At 45.4% G+C, this 25,965-nt stretch overlaps 1 protein-coding gene across 1 annotated transcript; it reads left to right on the forward strand.

Annotated features, from left to right (window-relative positions):
* Nucleotides 1-867: 867 nt before the first annotated feature.
* GNL2 (G protein nucleolar 2) lies at nucleotides 868-25,611 on the forward strand. The gene is made up of 16 exons (XM_081495245.1): nucleotides 868-1,045; nucleotides 2,756-2,840; nucleotides 4,029-4,123; nucleotides 5,690-5,829; nucleotides 8,719-8,903; nucleotides 11,927-11,993; nucleotides 12,911-13,069; nucleotides 13,596-13,709; nucleotides 16,927-17,055; nucleotides 17,800-17,904; nucleotides 18,681-18,839; nucleotides 19,056-19,169; nucleotides 22,685-23,145; nucleotides 23,474-23,556; nucleotides 24,659-24,744; nucleotides 25,422-25,611. The coding sequence occupies exons 1-16, from the start codon at nucleotides 982-984 to the stop codon at nucleotides 25,572-25,574; spliced, it is 2,199 nt and encodes a 732-aa protein (XP_081351371.1). The 5' UTR covers nucleotides 868-981; the 3' UTR covers nucleotides 25,575-25,611.
* Nucleotides 25,612-25,965: the final 354 nt, after the last annotated feature.

Genomic DNA, 25,965 nt, shown 5'->3' on the forward strand with positions numbered 1-25,965 from the left:
CCCCATAGCATGTGGAATCCTCCCAGACCAGGGATTGAACCTGTGTCCCCTGCATTGGCAGGCGAATTCTTAACCACTGGGACACCAAGGAAGTCTTCCCAATCACATCTGAATTTCACATAAATAATGAATTTTTTTAGTATAAGTATGTCCCAGTATTACCTGGGACATACTTATACTAAAATGTATTATTGCATTGCTTGTCTGAAATTCAAATTTAACTAAGCATCCTGTATTTTTATTTGCTAAATCTTGCAACCTTGCCTGTAGGTGACATTTGAGCTGAGACCTGAATGACCAGAAGGAAGCAGCCATGCAAAGGTTTAGGAAAATGATGATTCAGGCAGAAGGAACATTCAGCGAAAATGACCAGAGGGAGGAAGGTACAAATGAGGTTAAATAAGTAGGTAGGGACCAGATCATGCAAAATTCTGTAGGGATAGCAAAGAGTTTGAGTTTCTCTTTCTCTCCTTTAACCCTGAGAGTGAGGATACGCTATTGGAGTTTTCGGAAGGATGACAAGATCTAATTGATATTTGGCTGTTGGGTAGTCGGCCACTTTTGGAAGGGCTTAGAGGACAAATTCAGAAGATAATTAAACTTAAGCTTGCGTCATTGGCTTAGGAAGGGGCATCTACGTTTGCGGGCAGGACTCCTAGATCTAGGAGTTCTAGGCCGCAAGTCCAGGGTAACTGGGTGGTTGCTACGGAGGGCAGCTTGGCGGTTGCTAGGGAGTGAGAGGGGCGGGGCTCGACGCTGGGCAATGTCTAAGAGGCGGGGCGGGGGCGGAGCTAGGAGTGCGGCGGCGCGCGCCTCGCGATCGCAGGAAGTCGCGCGGGGGTGCGAGCGGAAGTGACGTCGTGCCGCACACGCGGTGCAGCGTGTTTCGAGCGGGTTTCATCGGTCGGGCTTGGGAAGTAACGAGCTTTTTTACACCACGCAGGCCGGGCCCAACGGTCTGGTACCAGTCCAGTCGGCAAGATGGTGAAGCCCAAGTACAAAGGACGGAGCACCATCAACCCCTCTAATGCCAGCACAAATCCCGGTACGGGCGGCTGGGCTTGCAGAGGGTGGGGCTTGGAGGAAGCTTGGGGTTGGGGACTCCGAGTGGCCTTGCTTGGAGTGACTTCAAGCGCTGTGGCCTTTGGGTATGAGAAAGGAGAAGGTCATTCCTTGTTCAGAGGCACTGAGGAGGGCTGAGTCTTGCGCGCCTGTGGAGGGTAGATGCCGGGCACCAGGTCAAAAGCTGGGAAAGGGAACTCTCAGGCCTGGCAGCCTTGGGGCGTCTCCAAGGTGAGACTGGGAAGCTCAGAGTTGGAAGGGGCACATAAATTTGACCTTCTCTTGTTTTCCTGCGTGGGTCGGGTGTTGAAGCCCCTCCCCCAATATAGTTCAGTCTTGTATGAGTCCAGCTCAAGTAATTGCTAGAAGTAAGTTGGATAAAGTCAGATAAAAGTGATGTGGACCGACCCAATTGGCCTTTTTATACTTGGCCACACTTGCCTGCCACCTTGGCTTTGGCCGTTTAAATGAGAAAAGGACTGTAGATTTGGCTCTTGGAGTCGTCCAAGTGCATAGAAAACGTTACAGATAAATAAATATGGTTGTGTCAGTAAAGGTGTTTTTGGAGATGTGTATGAATTTTGAGATTCCACCACAGAGTGAACAAGATAGCCCTTGTGAGAGTCCTTTCCATTTGCGTTTAGTTAATAAAACATTAAAATATGGCTTAAAGGTTTTGGTTTTAATTCATGTTGAATGTTTTCCCTGGGCTGCTGCTAAATTATTCAATTTGTGTAGGCTGGCATCTTACAGTATTAAGCCTGAAAAGGCCCTTAGAGATGATGTTACAGGTGAAGAGACTGAGCCAAAATAGGGGAAGTGGCTTCTCACAGTTGACAAGTTAGTGAGCAGTAGAGCCACCAGTCCTGTGGTTTCAGCCTGTTTTCTACTGCATGACTTCAGGAGTAGACAGGCGACTTGATGCTCAGTTGTTAGTCATATCCGACTCTGCAACCCTGTGGACTGTAGCCCACCAGGGAAGGCATCCCCAAATGTGAAACTAGTATTACTATGCTAGTTTGTCCTTCTCTTTCTCTCTGAAATGTAAGGCAAAAATTACTATCTATTTTTCTGTTGAATAAACTAAAATCAAGCATTAGGAAATTAAGAACCTGGTACATTGGGAACACTTAGGCATCAGAATCGTACAGAGCCTTCACAGTGCTTTTCCTGGAGCAGGTACTCAATATTTGTTCAACTGAGACCCAGAGGTAGGCATCTTAGTGGTTAAGAGCAGAGGTGGTGATCCAGTGCTTTTGTTCAAATTCTGTCTGTGCCATCTTTGTCTTTGTACAGGATGGCTGACCACTGTGCCTCAGTTTCTTAACCTGCACAATGGGGATAATGTGTCCCTCTTTATAGGATTGTTGTATGGATTACAAGACGATGCCTGTAATATGGATAGCACAGTGCCATAACTAGTGCTCAGAAACATTACCTGTTATCATTTTCAAAACAATCCTATGGAGGAGTCAAGATTAGTTCAGCTTTGTCATACCGTGTAGCTTCCAGGAGTGATTCTGTTGGAGCAACACGTGGAGAAAGTGGAGATTTTGCACTGAGGTGGAAGCTTACCTACTTTAAGCACACATACTGGTTGGTGTGCTTAAAGCAATGGCTAGACTTGTTGGTTATCAAATAGTTAGACTTGTTGGCTATCAAATAGTGTGCAGACTACTTTTGTGTTTCCTAGATCGAGTGCAGGGAGCAGGAGGCCACAACATGAGGGACCGGGCCACAATTCGACGCCTAAATATGTACAGACAGAAGGAGCGCAGGTGAGCCTGGACACTGTTGTCCCCTCCCCTCCCCCTTCCCTTCCTGCCGTGGACTTGTAGCTGCACTTGTGAAGCCCTTGATACTCCCACCCCCCCTTTCCCCAAATAGGCATCCCCAAATGTGACACCAAGCCAGCGTTGCTATCCTAATTTGTCCTTCTCTTTCTGAGATGTAAAGCAAGAATTACTGTCTATTTTGCTGTTGATTAAACTAAGATCAAACATTAGGAGATTAAGAAACTGGTACATTAGGAACAGTTATGTGTCAGAATCATACAGAATCTTCCTGATGCTTTGCCTGGAGCAGGCACTCAACATTTGTTCAGCTGAGCGTGTTTTCAAATACCGTTTTATATGATCAACTGTGAATTTTGAGTTAGAGACATGGGTAGTGAGTGGTGAAATAGTGATCGTGTCATAGTCCTTACCCTACAACAGCCCCGTTCTTCACGGCCTCGGCCTCCACGAACGGTGTGTTACATCTCAGGGTAAATGTCCATCAGATAGAAATCTGCTCTTCTTGAACAAAGCATATAGGGCAGTGTCATGAAAGCAGCCAAAAAAGTTGTTTTTTAAGGCCAGACTTTAGATCACCACACTGTGGCACTTGGACACTCATCACAACTCTGAGGTCTGCTGAGGCAGCTTCGATCACAGGGACTTGCTGAGTGTGACATTTTGTGAGCTGGTCTTAATTTGTTTGGTAATTGGATTCTTCATCTGTTGTAAAAGTTGTGTCTAAAACACAAACGTCAATGAACTTAATCTGCCTTAGTCACCTACTCTGCAGTTTGTTTTAGAATTTCGAGTTTCAGCATAAATCACCCTCTACTTAAAATTCATTTAAACCAGCCTTCAAATAATTATCCCAAAAAGGCTCAAGTATGTGATTTTTTTTTTAAAGCAAACAAACAGTAAACAGATTTTTAAACACGGGCATTAGTTGTTATTCATCAAGCAAAAATCATTACGTGCTCTGTTGCAAGAGATTAAATGGCTTGAGGCAATCTGGTTTGAATGTCGAAGGACTTTTTGTTTACCAAAATCTGTATTTCATGATCACTTAAAACCGGGAAAGGGGGAAAAAAAAAAAAGAGGTCCTGTTGATGGAAAGGGTATTCTGTAAACCCAAATTTGCCTTTGTCTTTCTTCTGTCCTCAACCCAAATCTGTTATTTCCTGCATTTAGGAACAGCCGTGGTAAAGTGATTAAGCCTCTGCAGTATCAGTCAACGGTGGCTTCTGGCACAGTGGCAAGAGTGGAGCCAAACATTAAGTGGTTTGGTGAGTGTGATCCTCTGCTACTTTCACCCTAGAAAATGTGCTCTGGGTGGGAAAGGGTAGAATGTTCAGGTGTCTAAAAGGTATTGGGGTTTTGGGAAACTGTTAAGGACAGTATGAGAAAGGAATGAGATAAGAAGTCCCTGCCATGGGAAAAATGCAGAGAAAAGTGGTACCGGTGGCTTTCATAAATGGCTTCCTCTTTTGAAAAGAGCTCATCATTGTGCATGGAGAGTGAGCCTCTTAGACGAGGTCGTCCTTCGTGACTAGCATTCCCAGACCTCGGCGCGCTCCAGTGCTCCGCTTCTAATTTCTGATCACCTGGGGAGGTGACTGTTTGAGAGGTGCCTTGAGGTGTGTTTGTGCCTTTAGCCTGAAGTTCCTGTGAAACCTTTTTTCTCAGTGCAGTTGTATTTGGACTGAGTTACAATGAAAGGACCTCTCATTAGTCCTTCCCGGGAGCAAGGAGCGGGTCTCCAGAGGCAGTGGGGAGGCAGGGTTTCTTCCTTTGGAAACCCCACCTTCATCTCCATTGGGGCTGTCAGCCTTTCCCTCAGCACTGCCAGCTGTGTGGACATGTCAAGTGATCAGACCCCATTGTTTGCTGTTTGAACTGTACTTGAACATCTCTTAACATCTCTGGGTGGGACAGGTATCCCCTAGACAACTGCAGTGCAGGAGTGTGTCTGAGAGAACTCCTTCAAGAGGCCTTGAGCACGGTGGCAATGTCCTGTGACTCTAGATCCAGACCTCCTGGGTGCGAGTCCTAATTCTATCCTATCTGGGACCGTGAGCAAGCTCTTAAGTGTTTTCGTCAGTTTTCCATCTGCAACATGAAGACAAAAATAGCCCCTGTTTTGTAGGTCTGCAGTGGTAATTGAGGTAATATGTGATGTAACGTGTCTAGAGTAGTGTCCAGGAAGTAGTACAGTAGAAACATTAGCTACTGTCACTGTCAACATCCCTGCTGGCGTGGTCTTCACCTTGAGTTTGGCATGTGTGCCGCAGTGTGCCTTTTAGTGAACGGTCTCACTTCCAAGGTGTGCTCCAGGAGCTGTTACATAGGTTTATTTTGTTCCCTGGCAGGGCTTGGTTGGTTAATGTAACAGTCCCTTCAAGGTTTCATAATCCTCAAAACAGGAGCTATGACTCTTGGGAGGTGCTGTGCTTCGGGACTGTCTGAGTACACTAACTGATCAGCTGTGATTGGCTCCAAATTTCTTTGCCACGTCTAGCTGGAAGTAGGACATCTGTCAAATCCCAGTTCCATTCAGTGATGTTTATTTTTCAGTTTTGTCCAGTCAGGAAATTGGACTTGGAAAACTACTGAAACCCTTTGTGTGTCTGGGTTGGTGATTTAGTTCGTAGTGTATGAGTGCAGGAGAGGCAGTTTTTGTGTTGTTTGGTTTTTTCCTTTTAAGTTTGAAAATGGCTTTAGGGTGGATGTATCAGGTGTTTGGGTAAATGAGGGCAATTTAAGAATCTTGCCTTTCACTGTGTCACTGGGAAGATGGAGGCGAAAGCAATAAGGAGCAGTTTATTAAACGGCAACATTCTTTTGTAAAACAGGAAATACACGTGTGATTAAGCAGTCATCATTACAAAAATTTCAAGAGGAAATGGACACAGTCTTGAAGGATCCATACAAAGTTGTCATGAAGCAAAGCAAGTTACCCATGTCTCTTCTCCATGATCGAACCCGGCCTCATGTAAGATGGGGGGTGTCCCCCACAGACCGCACAGATCCCTCGCTACTGTATTTAGCTCCTGTTTTTTTCTGTAGAGAAGAGTGCCTGATGCAGTACCCATGAGCTTTCTGAGACTTCTTCTCCTTTCACCGTCATTAAGGGTCTCACCTTTAGCATGAACTGAATTCTGTAGGAGAGGTTCAGTAGCATCGTGGACCAGAGTACAGGCCTGACTTGTAACCCTTTTGCTGTGGCCCTTTCTGCAGCCTTAGGTGTCTCTGTGAGCTTTTACTTCCCTGACTGGAAAGTCAGAATGAGCCACCTCCTGGGTGATTGGATGCAGATGAAACATCCATTAAGGCTCTTGGCACAAAGCGAGCACTTAGGCCACCACTTAATTAGAGCTAAAGAGATCATGGCTATTACCAATACCATTTTTAAATGTTTTTGCAGGCAAACTTGTTTAAGTGGTAATTCCATCAAACTTTGGGGAAACATAGAATTAGGGCTGGGTTGGTAGGAAAGGAGACTTTGGTGTTGAGTACTTTTGGCTTCAGTGAGTTCCTTGAAGAGTCTTGTCCCCTGAAGGAAAGGGTGCCTGTCAGATTGGTTGTTAAAATCGATGAAGTTCAAAGTGCAGTAAGGACTGAACCTGCCTTGAGTGGAGTGAGTTTCACAGGGAACCAGAGAAATGGCCTAGAGCTTGCCTGCACGTTTTTGCGTGAACTGAATAATAATTCCCCCAAATATCCATCAGTTACAGCACAGAGCTTTGGTTCCAGCATCAGGAGGGGAAGAAAACATTGACATACATACAAGAATTAAACAGTTCAAAGAGAAGTGTTTACTTGCAGAACAGAATAAAACCCCTGGCCTGGTTATTGCCTCAGGGTTTGTCAATTATGCTTTGTTTTATGACGAACTAGAAGAATGGCACCTATTAGTGCAGTGGCTGTTTTCTGTCAGGGAAACACAGTGTAATTCGTGAATTACAGACAAGTTGCTCATTTCCCTTGTTCTCTCCGTCTGTTCTCCCTAAAGCCATCTTTTAACAAACTATGGAATCCTGTTTATGAGAAGAACAGAGAAGAAGTTCTATTGTGGATTTATTGCTTTGTTGCACATGCCAGTTCAGTGCCTTTAAAATGCAGTGCTTAAATGTCTGATAGTGTCGATTGCAGGGCCCACGACTGCAGCAGCTAGCTCGTCTTCTGGTGCAGGTACTCAGAGTAACTGATGAGTTTGCTGCTTTGGCCTTGAAAGACCTTGTGTGTGTATGTGTGTGCTCAGTCGCTCAGTCATGTCTGACTCTCTGCGACCCCATCGCCTGTAGCCCTCCAGGCTCTTCTGTCCATGGGATTTCCCAGGAGTTACGAGCAGAGGAATTTTTGAAGTGGGTTGCATTTCCTTCTCTAGGGGATCTTCCCAACTCAGGGATCAAACCCAAGCCTTTTGCATCTCCTGCATTGGCAGGTGGATTCTTTACCACTGCGCTACCGCAGTATCTACTACTCATTATAAAATCTGATTTTGAGATTTGCTGCACAGTGTAGTCAAATCCAGGGTTGCAAAGGGTCGAACGTGACTGAGCCCATACATGCACACACGTAGTTAAATCAGATATACTTTTAACTTTTGCACATTCACCTGTATGTGCATAATAATTACTGTGTTTCCATAGCAATACTACAGTCAAAATACTGTAACTTACTTTGCCTGTGTATTTTATTGTACCCTGCATATTACTACATTGTACTTCCTGAAGTATAGGTTTATAGACACAGATCCAGGTGTACTGTATTCTATAGGCTAAGAGATGTTCAAGGATAATTTTGGTCATAATTTTCCCAGTGACTTTAGAACCTAGTTCTCATGTGAAACGTGACTGTTCTGTGTGGGAATGTTCCCTTGTTGGAGTGCAGTGAGTAAAAGTAAGCTATGAGATGGCTTAGAGACTGAGAAAATGATAATATCTTAAGGATCTTTAGAAGTTGGAGGGGATTCTGTTTAGAAGCCATGGGGTTGTTCTGTCTTCTGAGTTTAGTAGCTGGTGCTTACAGAGGAGCCTGTACTGAGGGCAGAAGGTGATTTTTTTTTTAACGGAGGATATTCTCTGCTGGCTATTAACAACATACTGTTATGTGATAGATCCTAACTCAGACTGTGACTTTCATCCTGCTTCAAAAATTCCTCTGCTAGTAACTCCTTTATAGGCACATCAAATTCTAGTTAGGATCAGGTTCCTTTTATCACATCTAAACTATTATTTTGGACTTTTGCTAGATGTTTTTCATCTGAAGACTTTCCATGTGCATTTAATAAAAAACATTACCTAAATTAGGGAAAATGTTATCTGAAACTAAAATGCCTCTTACAAAACAAGCAATTCCTTTTAGCCATGAAAGAAATTAACTTCCAGCAAAAAGTTGGCATTTACAGTTGGTTTAAAAAAAAACACAAATTTGAGCATGATTATCCTTGACAAAATCTGTGAATTTGGCGAATTTTATGCACTTGTTTGAAAACTTTAAAAAAAGAAGGGGGTTAGAAAAGAGAAGCTAATTTTCAGTATTGTAGCCTTAATTATATTTGACTAAAAGTTTATGATAAATGAAATAAAGCCGAGTTTTTGGCAAGTCTTACACACAGCTATTCATATTTGCTTTGATTATTTGTATTTTGTATTTCTCCAAGGAAGCTTATAGAACTTGAAGAAGAGGGGAACAAGTGTGTTTGCTATTTAAATAAGCATTTCTGATGAGAAGTCAGGCTGTATTCGTGTTACATATTTTGGTATGGGTTGAGCTTTGTAAAAACGAGAGCAGAAAGCCTTTCCTGGGTAGGTTTTAAACTTTTTGCTTTTTCTGTGTGCTTTGTTTAGTGTTACCTATAATCCTCCTTTTTCTTTAGAATGCAAAGGTGCACATCCTTGATACTGAAAGCTTTGAAACAACATTTGGCCCTAAAGCACAGAGGAAGCGGCCAAATTTATTTGCAAGTGACATGCAGTCACTCATAGAAAATGCAGAAACGTCCACTGAGAGCTATGACCAGGACAAGGATCGTGACTTGGTAGCTGAAGACACTGGTGTGAGGTACTGTTTTGAAGTTCGTGCACATCTCATCATTTGCTCTTCTGTAACAGACATCTTCTGTACAGTTACTTACTTGCAAGAAGCTCAATGATTTATCTCATAGATGGAGTTAGCCTCTTCCCTTATACTAGAAAAATTAGTGAAATTGGTTGGGGCCAGATGGATGATAATTTAAGGTAGATGATTTACTATTGGCCTCTTAATCCCCCCAAATAAAAATAAGTGACACTTTTCTTTGTAATAATAGCAGTATATTCTGTCACAGGCAATTTTAAAAAATACAGTTAAGTTGGAAATACAGTAGAAAGAAAATAAGCACTCCTAATTCTGCCACCTCTGTTGTTATTAATATTTTGGTGACTATCAGGATTTCCTTAACCAGAGTCTCTGGATCACTGAGCGGGATTCATGGATGGCCTTTGAGGTTTCTGTGACCCTCTGAAGATAATATGGAAAACTTATGTGCATACATAAAAGTAGTGAGGTTTTGTTGTTTTTAGGGAAGAGAAGGGAGAGGAAAAGGATCCATAACTGTCATCATACTTTCATAGGGGTTCATACCCAAAAGGAGATCAAGAATCATTCAAGGATGTATGTGTGTGTGTGTGTGTGTGTATGTGTGTGTATATATATACATATGTTCGTGCATGCGAAGTTGTGTCTCTGTCCGTGGGATTCTCCAGGCTAGAATACTGGAGTGGGTTGCCATGCCCTCCTCCAGGAGATCTTCCCAACTCAGGAATCGAACCCACGTCTCTTAATGTCTCCAGCATTGGCAGTTGGGTTCTTTACCACCAATGCCACCTGGGAAGCATATATATACACACACACACACACACATATACATTATTCTAGATGTTTCTAACAAGTTTTTATTTATAGATGTAATACTTTAAGACTGTATTTTAACTTGCTTTTACTTTAATGTATTTTTCTCGATTATTAAGACTATATTTCCATGTCAGTACTTAGTCAACAGCAGTATAATGTTTCACGTCAGAGTAGGTTTCTGTTGTGGCCAGTTCCATGATTGGACGTTTATACTGCTCAGAGTTTTCCCCTGTGGTAGACGATTGTAGGGTAAAACGTCAGTGTAACTGGTTCTTTCTCATCCTGAATTGTTCCCCAAGGATAAATTCCTAGGGGAAAGGACAGTGTCCAAGAGTACGCAGGTTTTTGACCTGTGGCTGCCGCATTGCCCTCCGGAAAGGTTGTTCCGGTTTGGTGCTCCCGGTTCCCCTTCACGTGTCCCTCAGGGGCCCTAGCGGAGACGTGCTGTCTCTGCCTCAGCACCACCGCCAGCCCTGGGACTCCTGGAGGTAAAGTCAAGCCATTTGAGGCCAAGCAGGAAGAGGCAGCGAGTACATTTTTTCCTAGAGCTTTTTGAACTTTGTATGTTTCTGCTAATTTGAATTTTTTCCTCCTCGAAAAGGTACAGTCAGCAATAGTGTTAGTTCTCAGCCATATCCAACTCTTTGCAACCGCATGGACTGCAGCCCCCCAGGCTCCTCTGTCCATGGAATTCTCTAGGCAAGAATACTGGAGTGGATGGCCATTCCCTTCTCCAGGGGGGTCTTCCCCACCCAGGAATTGAACCCGGGTCTCCAGCATTGCAGGCAGATTCTTTACTATCTGAGCCACCAGGGAAGCCCTCAGTCAGCAATAGAGGAGACACAAAACTATTTTTTGTGTGTCAGAAACATTGGGTAAATATCTCTGAGGCTAGTAAACAGATTCTCAACCTTACCAGCAAAGTTTCACTCTCCTTGGGAGCTGTGGCATGTGAATTACATTTCAGGTCCTGCTGATTTCCTTTTCATAATTCTTTGTGACTGCCTAAATTATAGCTGCTTCTTAAATTTTTTTTTATATATATAAACTGATTATTTATTTTTGCTGCACTGGGTCGTTGTGGCTGCGCTTGGCCTTTCTCTAGTGTGGCAAGTGGAGGCTTCTCTCCAGTTGCGGTGTGCAGGCCTCTCATTGTGGTGGCCTCTCTTACTGCGGAGCACGGCCTCTAGGGCACGCAGGCTTCAGTAGTTGCAGCTCATGGGCTCAGTAACTTTGTCACTTGGGCTTAGTTGCCCCGCAGTATGTGGGATCTTAGTTCCTCAATTGAATTCACATCCCCTGCTTTGCAGGGCAGATTCTTAACCGCTGGACCACCAGGGAAGTCCCACCATAGAGCTTTGAGTCGAGTTCCCTGTGCTATCTAGTAGGTTCTCATTTAGTTATCTGTATTATACATAGTAGTATATATATGTCTCTCCCAATCTCCCAATTCATCCCAACCCGCCTTTCCCCACTTAGTAACCGTAAGTTTGTTTTCTGCATCTGTGACTCTGTTTCTGCTTTGTAAATAAATTCATCTGTACCATTTTCTAGATTCTACACGCAAGCAATATTATACAGTATTCGTCTTTCTGTCTTACTTCACTCTCTATGACAATCTCTGGGTACATCCACATCTCTGCATTTGGCGCTGTTTTGTTCCTTTTTATGGCTGAGTAGTAGTCCGTTGTGTATATGTACCACATCTTCTGTATCTATTCCTCTGCCGGTGGACGTTTAGGTTGCTTCCACATCCTGGCTATTGTGAATAGTGCTGCGTTGAACATTGAGGTTCATCCATCCTTTTGAATTATGATTTTCTCCAGATATATGCCTAGGAATGGGATTACTGGGTTATATGGTGGCTCTGTTTGTAGTTTTTTACAGAACCCATGTACTGTTCTCCATAGTGGCTGTATCAATTTACATTTCCATGAACAGTGTCAGAGGGGTCCTTTTTCTCAAAACCCTCTCCAGCATTCATTTTTTGTAAACTTGTTGATGATGGCTGTGCTGACTGGTGTGAGATATACCTCATTGTAGTTACAATTGGCATTTCTCTAATCATTAGCCATATTGATATGACTAGTCTTGATACCCATTTCCCTGGGCACATGGTTGATTTTTCCTTAAAACATCCTTGTAATCTTTATAGTGCATCAGTTTCTCACTTTGGGTGCTTTCTTATTTAGAAATGAAGCCCAAGAAGAGATATTTAAAAAGGGACAGTCTAAAAGAATATGGGGTGAGCTCTACAAGGTAAGACTTGAAGTTCTCATTGAGTGGTTCCTTTGGCCTTTATGATCTTATGTGAGAAAACAGACCTGGACTTACTGATGCTGTGTCCATCCATCCATCCTTTCTCCATGGAGAAACCAGGACGGATATGGCTTTGCACATACTGCTGTTGTTCTAGATAACTGCGGGTTTTTTTGTTTTATTATTACTCACTTAATAGTAACAACAACATTACATGGATTCATATATTCTCTGTTTCTATTGATATTTCTTTGGATTGCCTGCTAAAATGATATTCCTACTGAGATTTATTATACATGGTTAGAGCTGCATGAAAATTTTTTAGTTCCTTAGTCCAGCCCTCTTTGTTTTATAGATAAGAATGCAGGTCTAGAAAGCTTGAGTACCTTCCTCAGCTCACCCAGGTAGTTAGTGCAGGAGGCTTTGTGTCTCCTGAGTCCTGGTCCAGTGCTGTTCAACTGGCTGAGTTGAATTTGAATAATATTCTCAGTAACAAAGTCTTTCAAGTATAGTCACGTAATTAAACGGTAACATAATAGGAAACTAGTACCATGAAAGCAAACTGAATTTTTTAGTTTTTTTGGTAAAATACACAACACTTATAACATGGAAACTTAAGAGGTTTAAGAAGTAAATGATTCTACTCACTAATGCATAGCAGTCATGAAATAGACTGGTTTCCAAGCCGGTTCTGTTTGAAATTTTGACAAGTTCAGATACCCACAGGATGAAAAACCCTTTTTAGAATACTGACTGCTGGGTTTTGAGATTGGCTACAACCTGCCGTCCTCTTAAGACTGTTGAGAGGTTATCCCTGTTATTGCTGTATTTTTCTCAGGTTCCCTTAAATGCCTTCTCTCTTTCATTTTGCCCTTGTACTGCTGTAGCAAATCACTTTTGCCTCTTCGAATTTGCAGGTGATAGATTCATCAGATGTTGTGGTTCAAGTTCTTGATGCTAGAGATCCAGTGGGTACACGTTCCCCTCACATTGAGACTTACTTGAAAAAAGAGAAACCCTGGAAACATCTCATTTTTGTTCTTAACAAATGTGACCTTGTTCCAGCCTGGGCAACGGTAAGTACAGCTGCTAATGCAAAACAGACAACCAACGCCACGTGGCTCATTATCCATGAAAAAGTAGATGTCATGATTACTAAGATTTGGGGCAGCAGATAGAGTGTTGCACTGTTGAGGTTGTAGTCACTGAGGTGTCTTCATTGAAAGCAAAACTAAAATGGGCTTCACTGATGATGGGCAGTTACCTTTGATCCCTGATGGTCGGCAGTGGCACAGCTGTGGTGCCCACAGGAGGACTGGTGTGGGCCCTCTAGAAGGGGCGGCAGCTGCGGCCCCCTGGCCCGTTTCACATTATGTTAGGTTAATTTAGTAACAGTGAAGGCATTTTGGGAATGCTGTTTTGTGTTTATAAGGCAAAAAACAGCATCAACCGTCATACTTGAAAAAAATATTTCAAAGAAGTACAGCTAGCATTTTCCTTGGACAGCTGTGTATGCGAAGTACTGTCCTGTCGTTCACGCTCTGGTTCTTCCTGTAAATAAACAACTTCCAATTTACCAGCTTCTTTCTTTTCTCCTTTTAGAAACGATGGGTTGCCGTCCTCTCCCAGGATTACCCGACACTAGCTTTCCATGCAAGTCTTACTAACCCCTTTGGCAAAGGAGCGTTTATTCAGCTTCTGCGGCAGTTTGGAAAGGTATCGACACCTGGCCTGCCCCTCCTGGAGTTGGAAGGCTGTGGGTTGGTGTGAGAATTTCTCTTCCCAGAGTGTGTCTCACCTCCCACATCTTCTCGGTAGTGAGAACGGTGTGTTCCGATGTAAACACTCACAGAGCCTCAGGATTACAGGGGATCCTCAGATGCTCTCTAGCTCAGCCTGTACCCCTTTTCCCGACGAATGTCACTTTCCTTTCTGCCATGTCCCTGGCATCGAATGGTCCACCCTCTGCTCGGTGGTGATGACCTGCCCCCTCCCAACACTCTCTCCACACTGGGCTCCTGGGCCATGCATTGTCTGCCCTCTGCCTGGAAGGGACCCTGCTGAACTCCAGCCTCTGATCCCTGGTCAGGCGCTAGTTTCTCAGGGAGGCCCTGAAAGCAAACCTTGAAGATTCCTGTTCTGTACCTGCGACTCGGTATTCATGTGTTCAGTTCATCTTACCTGGCTTCTAACAAAGGATACATGACCTCTGTCCTACCCTTCCCTGCTTCCCAGAAGAAACTCATGGCTGTTACTTCTGGCATTTTCTTCCATATTTTTGTACACTTTTATGAGTTTGTTTCTTCATTCCCCACCCCGCTCAGTTTTACGTATTAAGTTCCTGCTGTGGAAAATGAGAGTTAGGTTTCTTACCCTTGTCCTTTCTCTCCACTTCCTGTGTCCTTGTACGGCATTTGGCTAAACTACTATTTGTTCAGTGTTTACAGTATTATGACCAAAGTGTCAGTCCCTGCTGATCCACAATGCTATGATCATAATTCCTTTCTAATAGGACCTTCTGTTTTATCTGGTGTTAAGTAGCTCCGCTTTATTTGTCACTGATGTGTCACCAAGTCTTCGATAGCGTGGGAACTTTCAGAGTGTCCAGCACCTCCCGTCCAGGTGGGGTCACATCCCAGACTGCTGCCGGGTCTTCCTGGGATCTCCTTTCACCATCTGAGAATTCACATGGCTGTTCCCCGTGTTGGCTCCCTTGTTCATTGAATCCCTTTTCTTCCTTGGTTTACTCCTTCCTTTTGATGGAATGTGTTTTCCAGAAGCTTTCTACGGAAGAGTACTTTGGGGGAACATTTTTTTGAGACCTTGCCTTCTGCAAATTTCTTCATTCTACCCTCACACCATTTGTTCTTAGAATGTTGAAGGTACCACATTTAATCTTTATTTTTTATTTTTGGCCTTGCCACATGGCTTGTGAGGTTTTAGTTCCCCAACCAGGGATTGAACCCATGTCCCCTGCAGTGGAAGCGCAGAGTTCTAACCACTGGACTGCCGGGGAAGTCCCAATTGTTGAGTTTTCTTTGCTGCAGTACATTTATGACATTCTGTCCAATTTTCTGGGCAGTTACCTCGGTTTGCTCAGTTAGCCGTTCTATCACAAAATGTATTTTGCCTCTCACTTGTCATTTTCAACTTCCGAAAGCTCTTGTTTAACTCCGAGTCGCCCTCCCCCCTTTTACAGCCTGTTCTTGTTTCACGGATGCACTAGCGTCTCTGTCTCTGCGGATGATGAGGATAGTGGTGGTTGGGAATTTTCCTCTACATTTTCCTACATTGACACTGTCTCCTCCAAGTTGCTCTTTTCCTGTCTTTTCTACCAGAGTCACACTTGCAGTGTCTCGTTATTCTTGGTTCTCCATTCATTTTTAAGAGTGAGCCACAAAAAAAAGGCTATAGCAGCTTTATGCAGGGGGTAGGCTTGTTGAGAGGCGTTACTGTAGGGTGACTGGGAAGAAACCCAGGACTTCGCTGGGGGACACTCTAGATGTCGCTATCTGTAGGTCTAGTCTTCTTCTTCTTATTTTAGCCGCCCCGTGCAGCATGCAGAATCTTAGTTCCCTGACCAGGGATCAGACCTGTGCCCCCTGCAGTGGAAGTGCTGAGCCCTAACCACTGAATCATCAGGGAAGTTCCTGTCTGTAGGTCTTAACTCCTGGACCTATGAGTTTCCCTAGAAGCGAGTCTTCCCGTCTCCAGCTTGGGGGTGTGTGGACCTGGTTGCCAGGATTCTAGTAGTGCAGTGGGAGTAGGGGCCTGGAATTACACTATTCAATATTTAGATGTTCAGCTAATCACTCTGGGAACACTTGCTTTCAGCAACTGTTATGTCTAAATCCTTGTCAGGCCTGAAAATTAGAAATATTTTCAGACATGCAGGGTTCCAAAACAGTTATGTCTCCTAAGCCTCCGGGGCAGAGAAGTTGGGGCGCCTGTGCCGGGCAGGGGAAGGAGAGGTGTGACTGTTTGTACAGACAGTCCACTGGTCAGTCCTCTGGATTTCAGTCCCACCCTTAGAGAGGGCTGTACTGCCTATTCCCGAGGCCTGTATTCACTGTATTTTGCAGTGTATTTGCTGCATTTTTAGTTTGTCTACCTTTGCAGCCATGTAGCTTTCATATTTTGTAGTGGGTCAAGTTAGGTACTACTTTTTAACTGGTAATACTCTGTTAACATCACACATTAGTTTGTTTTGTCTCATCTCTAGCTCATGCTTCCGTTTTATGTGTTTGGCTCTCTGGGGACTGGACATGGGGGTGGAGGGGGTGTGAATTCACATTGCTGTTGGCTCTGTGGGTGTGGGGGTGTGTGTGTGTGAATTCTCACTGCTGTGGTTCCAGGGGGTTTGTGGAGGGAGTGAGGCAGTCATGGATGTTCAGTCCTCTGTCTCTAGTCAGAAGCCTCCACTGATTTGTAGACTCTTCTTGAGCTGTGCCTCCTTGAGACTCTCACCCAGCTATCTAGCTTTTGAGGCTGCCTTTCTTTTCTTTTGTCGTTTGTTTTTGGCAATGAAAATGCAAAGTGTGGTGTGCAGGGAAGAGGAGGGGTGGGTCATGGGATCAGTGCATCGGCTAAGGTTCTCTTCCCTGAAGACATTGTATCAGTGGACAGCATTCTTCTAAACTGATGACTAACGAGCTGTTTCTTTCTTTGTTTCTCGACCTGCATACTTGCAACCTTAAAACATTCAAGGATAATTTCACATGAGTGATTGAGGCGCTGACTCACCTCTGCTTTATTAATGAGGACGTGTATGCAGCCCACTCAGACTAGGCAGGTGGTGCGTGTCTGGGCTTTAAATCAAGCCGCATCGGTAGTTCTGTACTGTATTCTTTATGGCAGCAAAGTAACACAACCTGTTTGTCCCAAGATACTCAGTCCAGGTGTGTGTGGTGTGTATTCTTTTTATTTTGAACAGTTGCACACTGACAAGAAACAGATCAGCGTGGGGTTCATTGGCTATCCAAATGTTGGCAAGAGCTCTGTAATAAACACACTGCGCTCCAAGAAGGTTTGCAACGTGGCCCCCATCGCAGGTGAAACAAAGGTACGTCTGGCTCGAGGGGTCTTACTTAGTTTGAGTTAATTTCCATGGAGGGTGATAATTCAGGACATGGAAATGTCTGTCTGCCTCCCTTGGATGAAGATCCCAGTTGGGAGTTTAGTCTCCTTGTCGCAGGTGGAAATGTCCTGAAGCTGTCGCTGCCCTTTTGATAAGACTGAGAGTACTTTGTGTGCCGCTGCCTGACCTGATTTTGGCCTGGTTTGCTGTGTGCCACTTGAGTCTTGCTTTCATGTCACTCCAACCTTTTGCTTTGATAAACAAAACTAGAGAAAATTTGGTGTCTGGCTTAAGAAAGAAAATTCAAGTGTAAAATAGATTGTGTTGGTTAGGGGGCCTACCCTGGAACACGGAATGTGGGGTGCAGCATGGTTCTGCTGAAAGGAACTGGGGCCAAGCAGCATGAAGCTTCCAGAAGTACTTTTAGAGAAGTCAGAGAAAGCTTTACTGGACGTTATTGCACAATCCTAGATGGAGAGCCTGCCTCTGCATTATTTTTAGACCTTAGCTGATGGAAACTATAGTTTATGCCTCGTGGAAGTCCCTGGTGCGCGGCCTACAGAGGAGGGGCTTTGGAGCTTCATTACCTAGCAGGCTGCTCCTCTATGACCGCCCCCACACCCGCCCCCAGCCCCAGCCCCCTCTCTCGTTAGGTGAGCATCGGGGCTTTGTGAAACCCCTCTCCGGGACTGACCTGGGGCAGTCAGAAACGGAAGTCTCTGCTTTTAGGTCTGGCAGTACATTACCTTGATGCGTCGGATCTTCCTCATCGACTGTCCGGGGGTGGTTTACCCCTCCGAGGACTCAGAGACGGACATTGTGCTGAAAGGAGTCGTGAGTACTTTGGTTCCGGGAGGCTCTTTGTTTGCCTTCGAGGGGAGCATGCTGTGGGGAGCTCTGGAGACCTCTGCTTTGTACTCACTCAGCTGGCCGTTTGGGTCAGCCCGTCTGACCAGACTGCAGGAACATGACATTGAACAGGGCGGCCTCTCTGTCCCACTTCAGCCTGTTGGAGGAGGCTGAAGGGCATATCTGGTCAATGTCATCCCACAAAAGCGTTTGTCGTTTACACACGGGATCCAGAGGGAAGCAGGGCCTGTTTATGTTTAGCAATAATTCATCTTCGTGGGTTTATGGGTTGAGTCATTTTGGAACTCGGTCATTTCCTCACTTGTTTCTGAAGACGACCGAGAGCTTTAAATGATTCCACTTAACCTTCGCCAGTGTTTCTGGCTGTATACATCCTGGGCGGTTTCTCCCCTCCTTCCTTAAACTATTTATTCCCTTCTCTTTGTGTCCTGGAATCGGCAGATTTTAACCATTTCTGCAAGTCAGTAGCACAAAGCATTCCGAGTTTAAAGTGCTTGCGGAAGCCATGCCATCCGTTTGTGGTGAGCCGGATTAGAGCCACGTTAGAGCGGGGTTCTGGGTTCCCGGCTGCGGTCGGCTTTCCATGGCACTCCTTCCAGCCGACCATGTCTCGCCACCTCGGGCCCCCGCTTGCTTTGAGGCATAGAAATCTATTTTCAGACACGATTACAAAGAACACTCGGAGCTTCACTCCTTTCATAGTCAAGCTTGTAAGCATGAGCTTTCCTATCAACATTTAGGTTCAAGTTGAAAAAATTAAGACTCCTGAAGACCACGTTGGTGCTGTACTTGAACGAGCAAAACCAGAATATATCAGCAAGACATACAAGATTGATTCTTGGGAGAATGCTGAGGACTTTCTGGAGAAGCTAGCTTTCCGGACAGGAAAGTTATTAAAGGTGAGCCAAGGTTTGTGAGAATTCAGACTGGGACCTGATTCAGGCCTGTGTGTGCGGTGTGTGGTGTGGACCTTTTTTTTTTGGTACATGTGTGTGAGCAGTGTGAAGTATAAACCTTGGCAGCCAGGTGGTGACGGACAGCTGGGACAGCGATGTGCCACCAAAGCGCTAAGCGGCTTTGTTGTTTGAATTGGGCATCTTTCTGCATCGTTTCAGGGTGGAGAGCCCGACCTGCGGACTGTGGGGAAGATGGTCCTCAATGACTGGCAGAGGGGCCGGATTCCTTTCTTTGTCAAGCCGCCCAGTGCAGAAGCCCCAGCAGCCCCCGAGGTAAGGCAGAGGTGTACCCACCTCTCTGGGAGTGGGATTACTGACCCACGTGTCTTTGGACCGCCATCATCTTCCTTTGGGGCATAACTTTCAGCTGCGGTGTCTACCATCCCAGGTGCCCCTGCTGTGACCTTGGGGGTGATCTGGAAGTAGGGGTATGATGGAAGACTGAGTGTAAATGCCAGTCTTCAGGGCTTTGAGAAAGCAGAGCTCATTACATGTGAGTGCTCACTTATGGATTTTGTGTCTTGTCTTCCGCTTGAAGAACAGAGACGTTTCCCAGATTTGTTTTGTTTCACAAACCCAACCACGTGCTGGGCACTGGGAGCACAGGATTAGATAACGTGGTCCTTGCCCTCGGGAAGCTCGTGATCAGGCGGGATGCTCAGGGAAAGTCTTAGGTCTGGGGGCTCTGAGCTACCCTGAGAAGCTTCCCAGCCGTTCCCTGTCCCTCCCGGCAGTGGACTGCGCAAAGCTCCAACTTGGGCACTTTGCCTTTCTGTTTCTAGGGTCTTCTTCAGAGTTCAGCCAAGTCTCTTGAAGAGATGGCTTTAAGTTTTGCTTCATGCTAGTCTTTGGGTCCATATTTCTCTGATATCCTCTCACCTGGCTCCAGTCCCAGAGTTTCCATTGTCAGCTAGAAATTTCCATTTGAATATTTTCTCCAGCATTTCAAAATCAATATACCTGAAACTGATGTTACTCAACCTTTTCTCCTCTTCCCTAAAACCACCAGACAACCAGTACTACAGGACAAGGCCCTGCCCTCCTGTACACACCTACGCACACACATGTCCATGTCCATGTGCCAGTGGAGGATTACCTTGTGTTTTCTGATCCCAGATAGGCTTCATCTTTCTGTACCTGTTATGCAAGCTTCGGACACCAGCTGGGTAACTGCCAGAGTTAGTACAGACCCCCACAGGTTAAGGGCTGAAATCCCGCAAGACTGCCTCCACTTCACGTGCCAGCATAGATGGGGTTCTCAGGCTACCCACACATCTGCTCAGCTGACTACGGATTCAGGACTTCCCATGTGTGATCATTTGCCGAAAGGGTTTGCAGAACTCAGGAAAGTGATTTGCTTGTGATTACTGGCTTATTATAAAAGATACAAGTCAGGAATAGCTGAATGTCAGGTGCATAGGGCACCTGTGGGGTGGAGGGTGGCATGGAGCATCCACACCCTCTCCAGGCAGGCCACCCTCCCAGCACATTAGGGTGCTTACCAGCCTGGAGGCTTCCTTACACAGTTGTGGTTGACAGGCTCATTGGCCATTGGTGATTGAACTCAATCTCCAGTCCTCTCAACAATTGCTTGAGCTCTCGGTGGCCAGCTCCTAGTCTGAAGCTGGGTCCCACCACAGTCATCTTATTAGCATAAACTGATTTGGGGCATAGATGAGGAAACAGTGGAAACAGTGTCAGACTTTATTTTTATGGGCTCCAAAATCACTGCTAATGGTGATTGCAGCCATGAAATTAAAAGGCGCTTACTCCTTGGAAGGAAGGTTATGACCAACCTAGATAGCATATTTAAAAGCAGAGACATTACTTTGCCCACAAAGGTCCATCTAGTCAAGGCTGTGGTTTTTCCAGTAGTCATGTATGGATGTGAGAGTTGGACGGTGAAGAAAGCTGAGCGCCGAAGAATTGATGCTTTTGAACTGTGGTGTTGGAGAAGACTCTTGAGAGTCCCTTGGACTGCAGGGAGATCCAACCAGTCCATCCTAAAGGAAATCAGTCCTGAATATTCATTGGAAGGATTGATGCTGAAGCTGAAACTCCAATACTTTGGCCACCTCATGCAAAGAGTTGACTCATTGGAAAAGACTGTAATGCTGGGAAGGATTGGGGGCAGGAGGAGAAGGGGATGACAGAGGATGAGATGGTTGGATGGCATCACTGACTCGATGGAGATGGGTTTGGGTAAACTCCGGGAGTTGGTGATGGACAGGGAGACCTGGCATGCTGCGATTCATGGGGTTGCAAAGAGTCGGACACGACTGACCGACTGAACTGAACTGAACTGATTTGGGGCAGAGGGACTTACTAAGAATAAAAGAGACACCAAAGGTTTTAGGAGCTCTTGTGCCAGGAACTGGGGGTCAGAGGCCAAATGCATATTTTTATTACACTATTGGAAGACATGTAGTACACAGATAAATATGTGATGTCAGGAAGTACTGATTGCCACCAGGGAAACTAAACCAGGTTGAGGGGTTTGTGGGAGACAGGAGTGCTTGGTAAGTGAGGTGGTTAGGGATGGCCTGTGGGGAAGTGGCCTTTTAGGGGAGACCTTGGTAACATGAAGCAGGAGCTCCATGGATGTCACAGGAGAGGTTCCAGGTGTTGGGAGCGGTACCCCCTAACACCTGAGGCAAGGTGAGCCTGATGTGCCATGGTTCTGGAAGGAGGCCATGGGGTAGGCAGCACTGTGGCTGGTGGGGCCGAGGCCTCTGGTCCAAGGAGACCACCTTTGCCCCCATGTGACCCTGGGTGGAAACGGCGGGGTTTTCTCTAACTCTTCCTCCTTGTGTAGTTGTTAAGTTGAGACAGTCGGTTGCCCCCACTCTGTGACTCACCCTTTCCTCTTTTTGGTGGTGGCAGAAACTCCCTTGAGAATCCCAAAGCTAAAAAACTACCTTAACAGAAAAACGTAGGAATTTTGTGTACTGTTTCCTGAATTTCATGGATTCCTGATGTATTTAGTGCTTTGTGCAGCCACCTCGCCTTTGGAAAATTCCGTGAGTTCTTCCAGCCTCAGCTGTGAGTGTCCCGTGGCACTACGTGAGGCCTCACACCCTCTGCCCCTTCCCCGAAACATGCCTGGCATCTGAGTGTTCACCACCTCAGGGCTGGTTCTGAACCTTCCATTTCCTCCCACCCTTCTTTCGAGGTGCTTCCTCAGTGCCTCTCCTCCACCCTCAGCACTTTCTAAACTAGCACCTCCTTGGCCCTCAGCATTCTGCTGGGCCTCCATTCTTCCCCTGGGGTGTGTGCTCCCTGGGGCCGTGCTTTCTCAGCAGCCCCCGGTCCTTCAGTCCTCAGGGATGGTGTAGGCAACCTCCTGTGTCTACAGTGCCTAGTGGTTTTGGTTTTGATGGCTGAATACTCTGCGTTGGCGCACCCTTTCGGATCGCAGCTGTACTCCTCTCATCCTTCCATGCTGGGTTCAGGGCTCAATGCTCATTGACTTAACAATACATTAACAGCATGACTGAGATGTGCATGTTTTTGACACTTTCCCTTAGTCCTGAGAAGAGGACTGCCTTGTTTGAGAGTATGATGTGTAAGTTCAGAAATTCAGCAGGGACCTCTGCTCAGTATTATAAATTGGGAAAAAATTTTGAAAAAGAGATACAAGTATACGTGTAACTGAATCACTCGGCTCTACACCTGAAACTAACACAACACTGTTAATCAACTGTACTCCAGTGTAACAAAATAAAAATTAAGAAATTCAGTTTTCATTTTCTGATTCCATTTCTCTCCCCACCCCCACCCTTCTGTAGCTTCCATCCTCCTCATCTTTGGAAGTTGCCACAGAAACAACCCAGAAGAACCCAGAAGAGGAAGTCACAGAAACTGTAGGTGAGGAGTCGGAATCCATCTTCGAGAAAGAAAAAGAGGAGCCCCAGCACTGTGGCATTGATTCAGAGATGCAGCAGATTCTGGCGCGGGTCCGGCAGAACTTTGGCAAGATCAACGTTGCGCCTCAGTTTTCTGGGGATGACCTGGTTCCTCTGGAGATGTCCGATATCGATGACGAGCTGGAGAGCCTTTCTGCGGAGAGGGAGGAGGAGGAGGAACAGGAGCACCCAGGAGACGATGAGGACGAGTCGTACGCAGAGTCCCAGGAGGAACACGTGGGACGCCCCACCACTAAGGCTGTCATTCAAGCCCTGGATGAAAAGATCGCCAAGTACCAGAGGTTTTTAAACAAAGCCAAAGCCAAGAAGTTTTCAGCAATCAGGTAGCGTCCTCCTGTTCTCACAGATGGCTGTGTGCTTGTTCATTTTCCCAGAAACCTGCCATAAGGAGTTTTTTATAGGGTAGGGGAAGGTGTTGCTGTACACTTGTAAAATGTACAACTGCCTGAACTTTGAGAAGCTTAGTGGTTAGGTCTTTTACAAATGTCCGGGGCCTGCAAAAATGGTGTTGCTTCTACCACTGGCGTTAACCATGTGAAGAGGAGCAGGTTTCTTTCACCTGGGAGCTTGTCACCATCCTCACGTTTGCGTGGGCTATGGGCAGTGGAGGGAAATGTCAGATGGTTTCATTACCTGACTCTTCCTTTTCAGGATATCCAAGGGACTGAGTGAGATGGTTTTTGCAAAATCCGAAGGACAAAAAAAGAGAAAAGCTGAAGATGTAGACGATACAGGTACAGTTAAATTACTGAAATCAGGTAGATGCGATATGTATCTTCAGAACTTCGGGAAGTTTAGTTTCATCTCAGGAATTATCTCTTGTACTGTCATCCTGATATTTATCACATCTGGCAAATTACCCTGGTTCCACTTATTATTTATCACACAAATTGTCTTATCTTTTTTTTTAAGTATCTATTTATTCATGGCTGCTCTGGGTCTTCGTTGCTGCTCTTAGGCTTCTCTGGTTGTGGCGAGCGGTGGCTCCTCTTCGTTGCAATGCGCAGGTTCTCATTTCGGTGGTTTCGCTTATTGCAGAGCTCCAGCTCAGTAGTTGTGGTGCAAGGCTTAATTGCCCCGTGGCCTGTGGGACCCTCCCAGATCAGGGATCGAACCCTTCAACCCAGTCTTGTCCAACTCTGCGAAGCCATGGACTGTACCATCCATGGAATTCTCCAGGACAGAATACTGGAGAGGGTAGCCTTTCCCTTCTCCAGGGTATCTTCCCAACCCAGGGATCGAACTCAGGTCTCCTGCATTGCAGGCAAATTCTTTACCAGCTGAACCACAAGGGAAGCCTGAGAATACTTTAGTGGGTAGCTTATCCCTTCTCCAGCAGATCTTCCCAATCTAGGAATCCAACCGGGTCTCCTGCATTGCAGGCAGGTTCTTTACCAATTGAGCTCTCAGGGAAGTCCTTATTGCTTTTTTATTCTGCACATTTCTTGGGGTTAAATTGGTAATTCAAGAAACTTCCTCTAAAAAGAATACATTATTAAACTTGGAATCTAAGGGTGGATCCAAAGATAAATATTTTTGGGAGGGTAGATGGTTCGTATATTTATTCTTTATGCAATCGTTTTAATAACTTCTACATCGAGTATGTTTTCTAGATAAACTGGAGGCTTGGGAGCACACCCCCATCCCTACCCCCGATCTGGCAGCCTCCTGGCCTCATCCTGGTTTTATCTGTGTCTCACACCACACTGTATTCATGCCAGCCTTCTGCCTTCCTCCTCTGGCATATCAAGCTTATTCCCACCTTAGGATTCACAGGCACATTTTAAATTAAAAATTCCCATTTCTTTTCTGTGTGTGTTTGTGTTTTGTTTCCAGCACCTACCAAAAAGGGAAAGAAGAGGAAGGCACAGAGGGAAGAGGAGCAGTCAGACAAAACTCGCAGGACACTTACGTCTAAGGAGGTGCGTATTCTGGTCCTCAGCATCACCTAGTTTTAGAGTAGAGAGGGGAAGTCCATTTCTTACAACTCACACTTTATGAAATTAATGCTCTAGAGTTTAAGTCAAGGAACCCCAGTCCAAGTGACCTGGTTGAGGTCAGTGAAAAAGGGTTAAGAGTTGACCTTGGCTGCATGAAGGTCAGCTGAGTGTGTGTCTTGTTTCAAGAATGCCGGTTGCTGCCCTCAAACTTGAGGATTACTGTTGGAAAGAGCGCTGGGTTTGTGTGGCCTCAGGGACATGACTTGTGACGAGCAGAGCCGTGCAGGCAGACAAGATGCTGCCGTGCGTGAAGCTCAGCTCCAACCGGGCTCTCGAGAGCTGGAGGAGTCCCCTTTGGCAGGTGGAGGGCTTGTTAGGAGTGTCCAGCCTTAGACCAGAGGACCACTTGGCAAGAGTGCAGAAGAAAAGATTCAGGCATTGGCTGAGGGTTGGGCCACATTATAGCCTGTCACTTGGAGTTGCAATGGAAGGGCAGGCTTGAGTCTGTGAGGTGAAGCCTCCGTCGTCGTCAGTGCTAATGCCAGTAGTTGTGGGAGCAGCGTGGGAACGAAGCACAGAGAAACAGAGGGGGCTCTCACGACTTGAAGCGTTTGTTTGATTGGTTTTTTCCCTCTTTGTGTGTGTGCCGTTTTTTACAGAGGAGGCGAGAAGCACGGCAACAGCGATCTAGAAAAGTCGGTGTACGCTACTATGAAACACACAACGTGAAAAACAGGAACAGGAACAAAAAGAAGACCACCGACTCAGAAGGGCAGAAACACAGACACAAGAAATCCAAACATAAGCAGTAACGTGTTAAAAGTTGTTTATTATTAAATTATACAAAAATATGCAACTAGAAACTGTTCATTTTCTTCATGCTCAGTTGGCATTTCAAAGGCCGTGATGCATCTGTTCTGAGATTGGACAGTTGAAACCAACCACCAGTACTAGTGAAAGTAAAGAGAACTCCTCACCCTCAAGGATCTCAGTGATGGAGTCCACTCCAACTCCTGACAAATGAGTTAGCCCTCTGAGTTCCTAAGAGTATAACCCTGGCATGAAGGTGTGTGACAGAAACAGGGCTGAGGTCTAGAAAATATGGAGTGTGGTATTTCTTTTGTACTAGCAATGAGTGGTTCAGTTTGGAATGGTTTTTTTTTTTTTTTTTTAATATTATGGATGTTGTAAACAGAACCTAGG

The sequence above is a fragment of the Giraffa tippelskirchi genome, chromosome 5, assembly GCF_054371585.1.
Source record: "Giraffa tippelskirchi isolate mGirTip1 chromosome 5, T2T-mGirTip1v1.2.pri, whole genome shotgun sequence".
Taxonomy (NCBI): domain Eukaryota; kingdom Metazoa; phylum Chordata; class Mammalia; order Artiodactyla; family Giraffidae; genus Giraffa; species Giraffa tippelskirchi.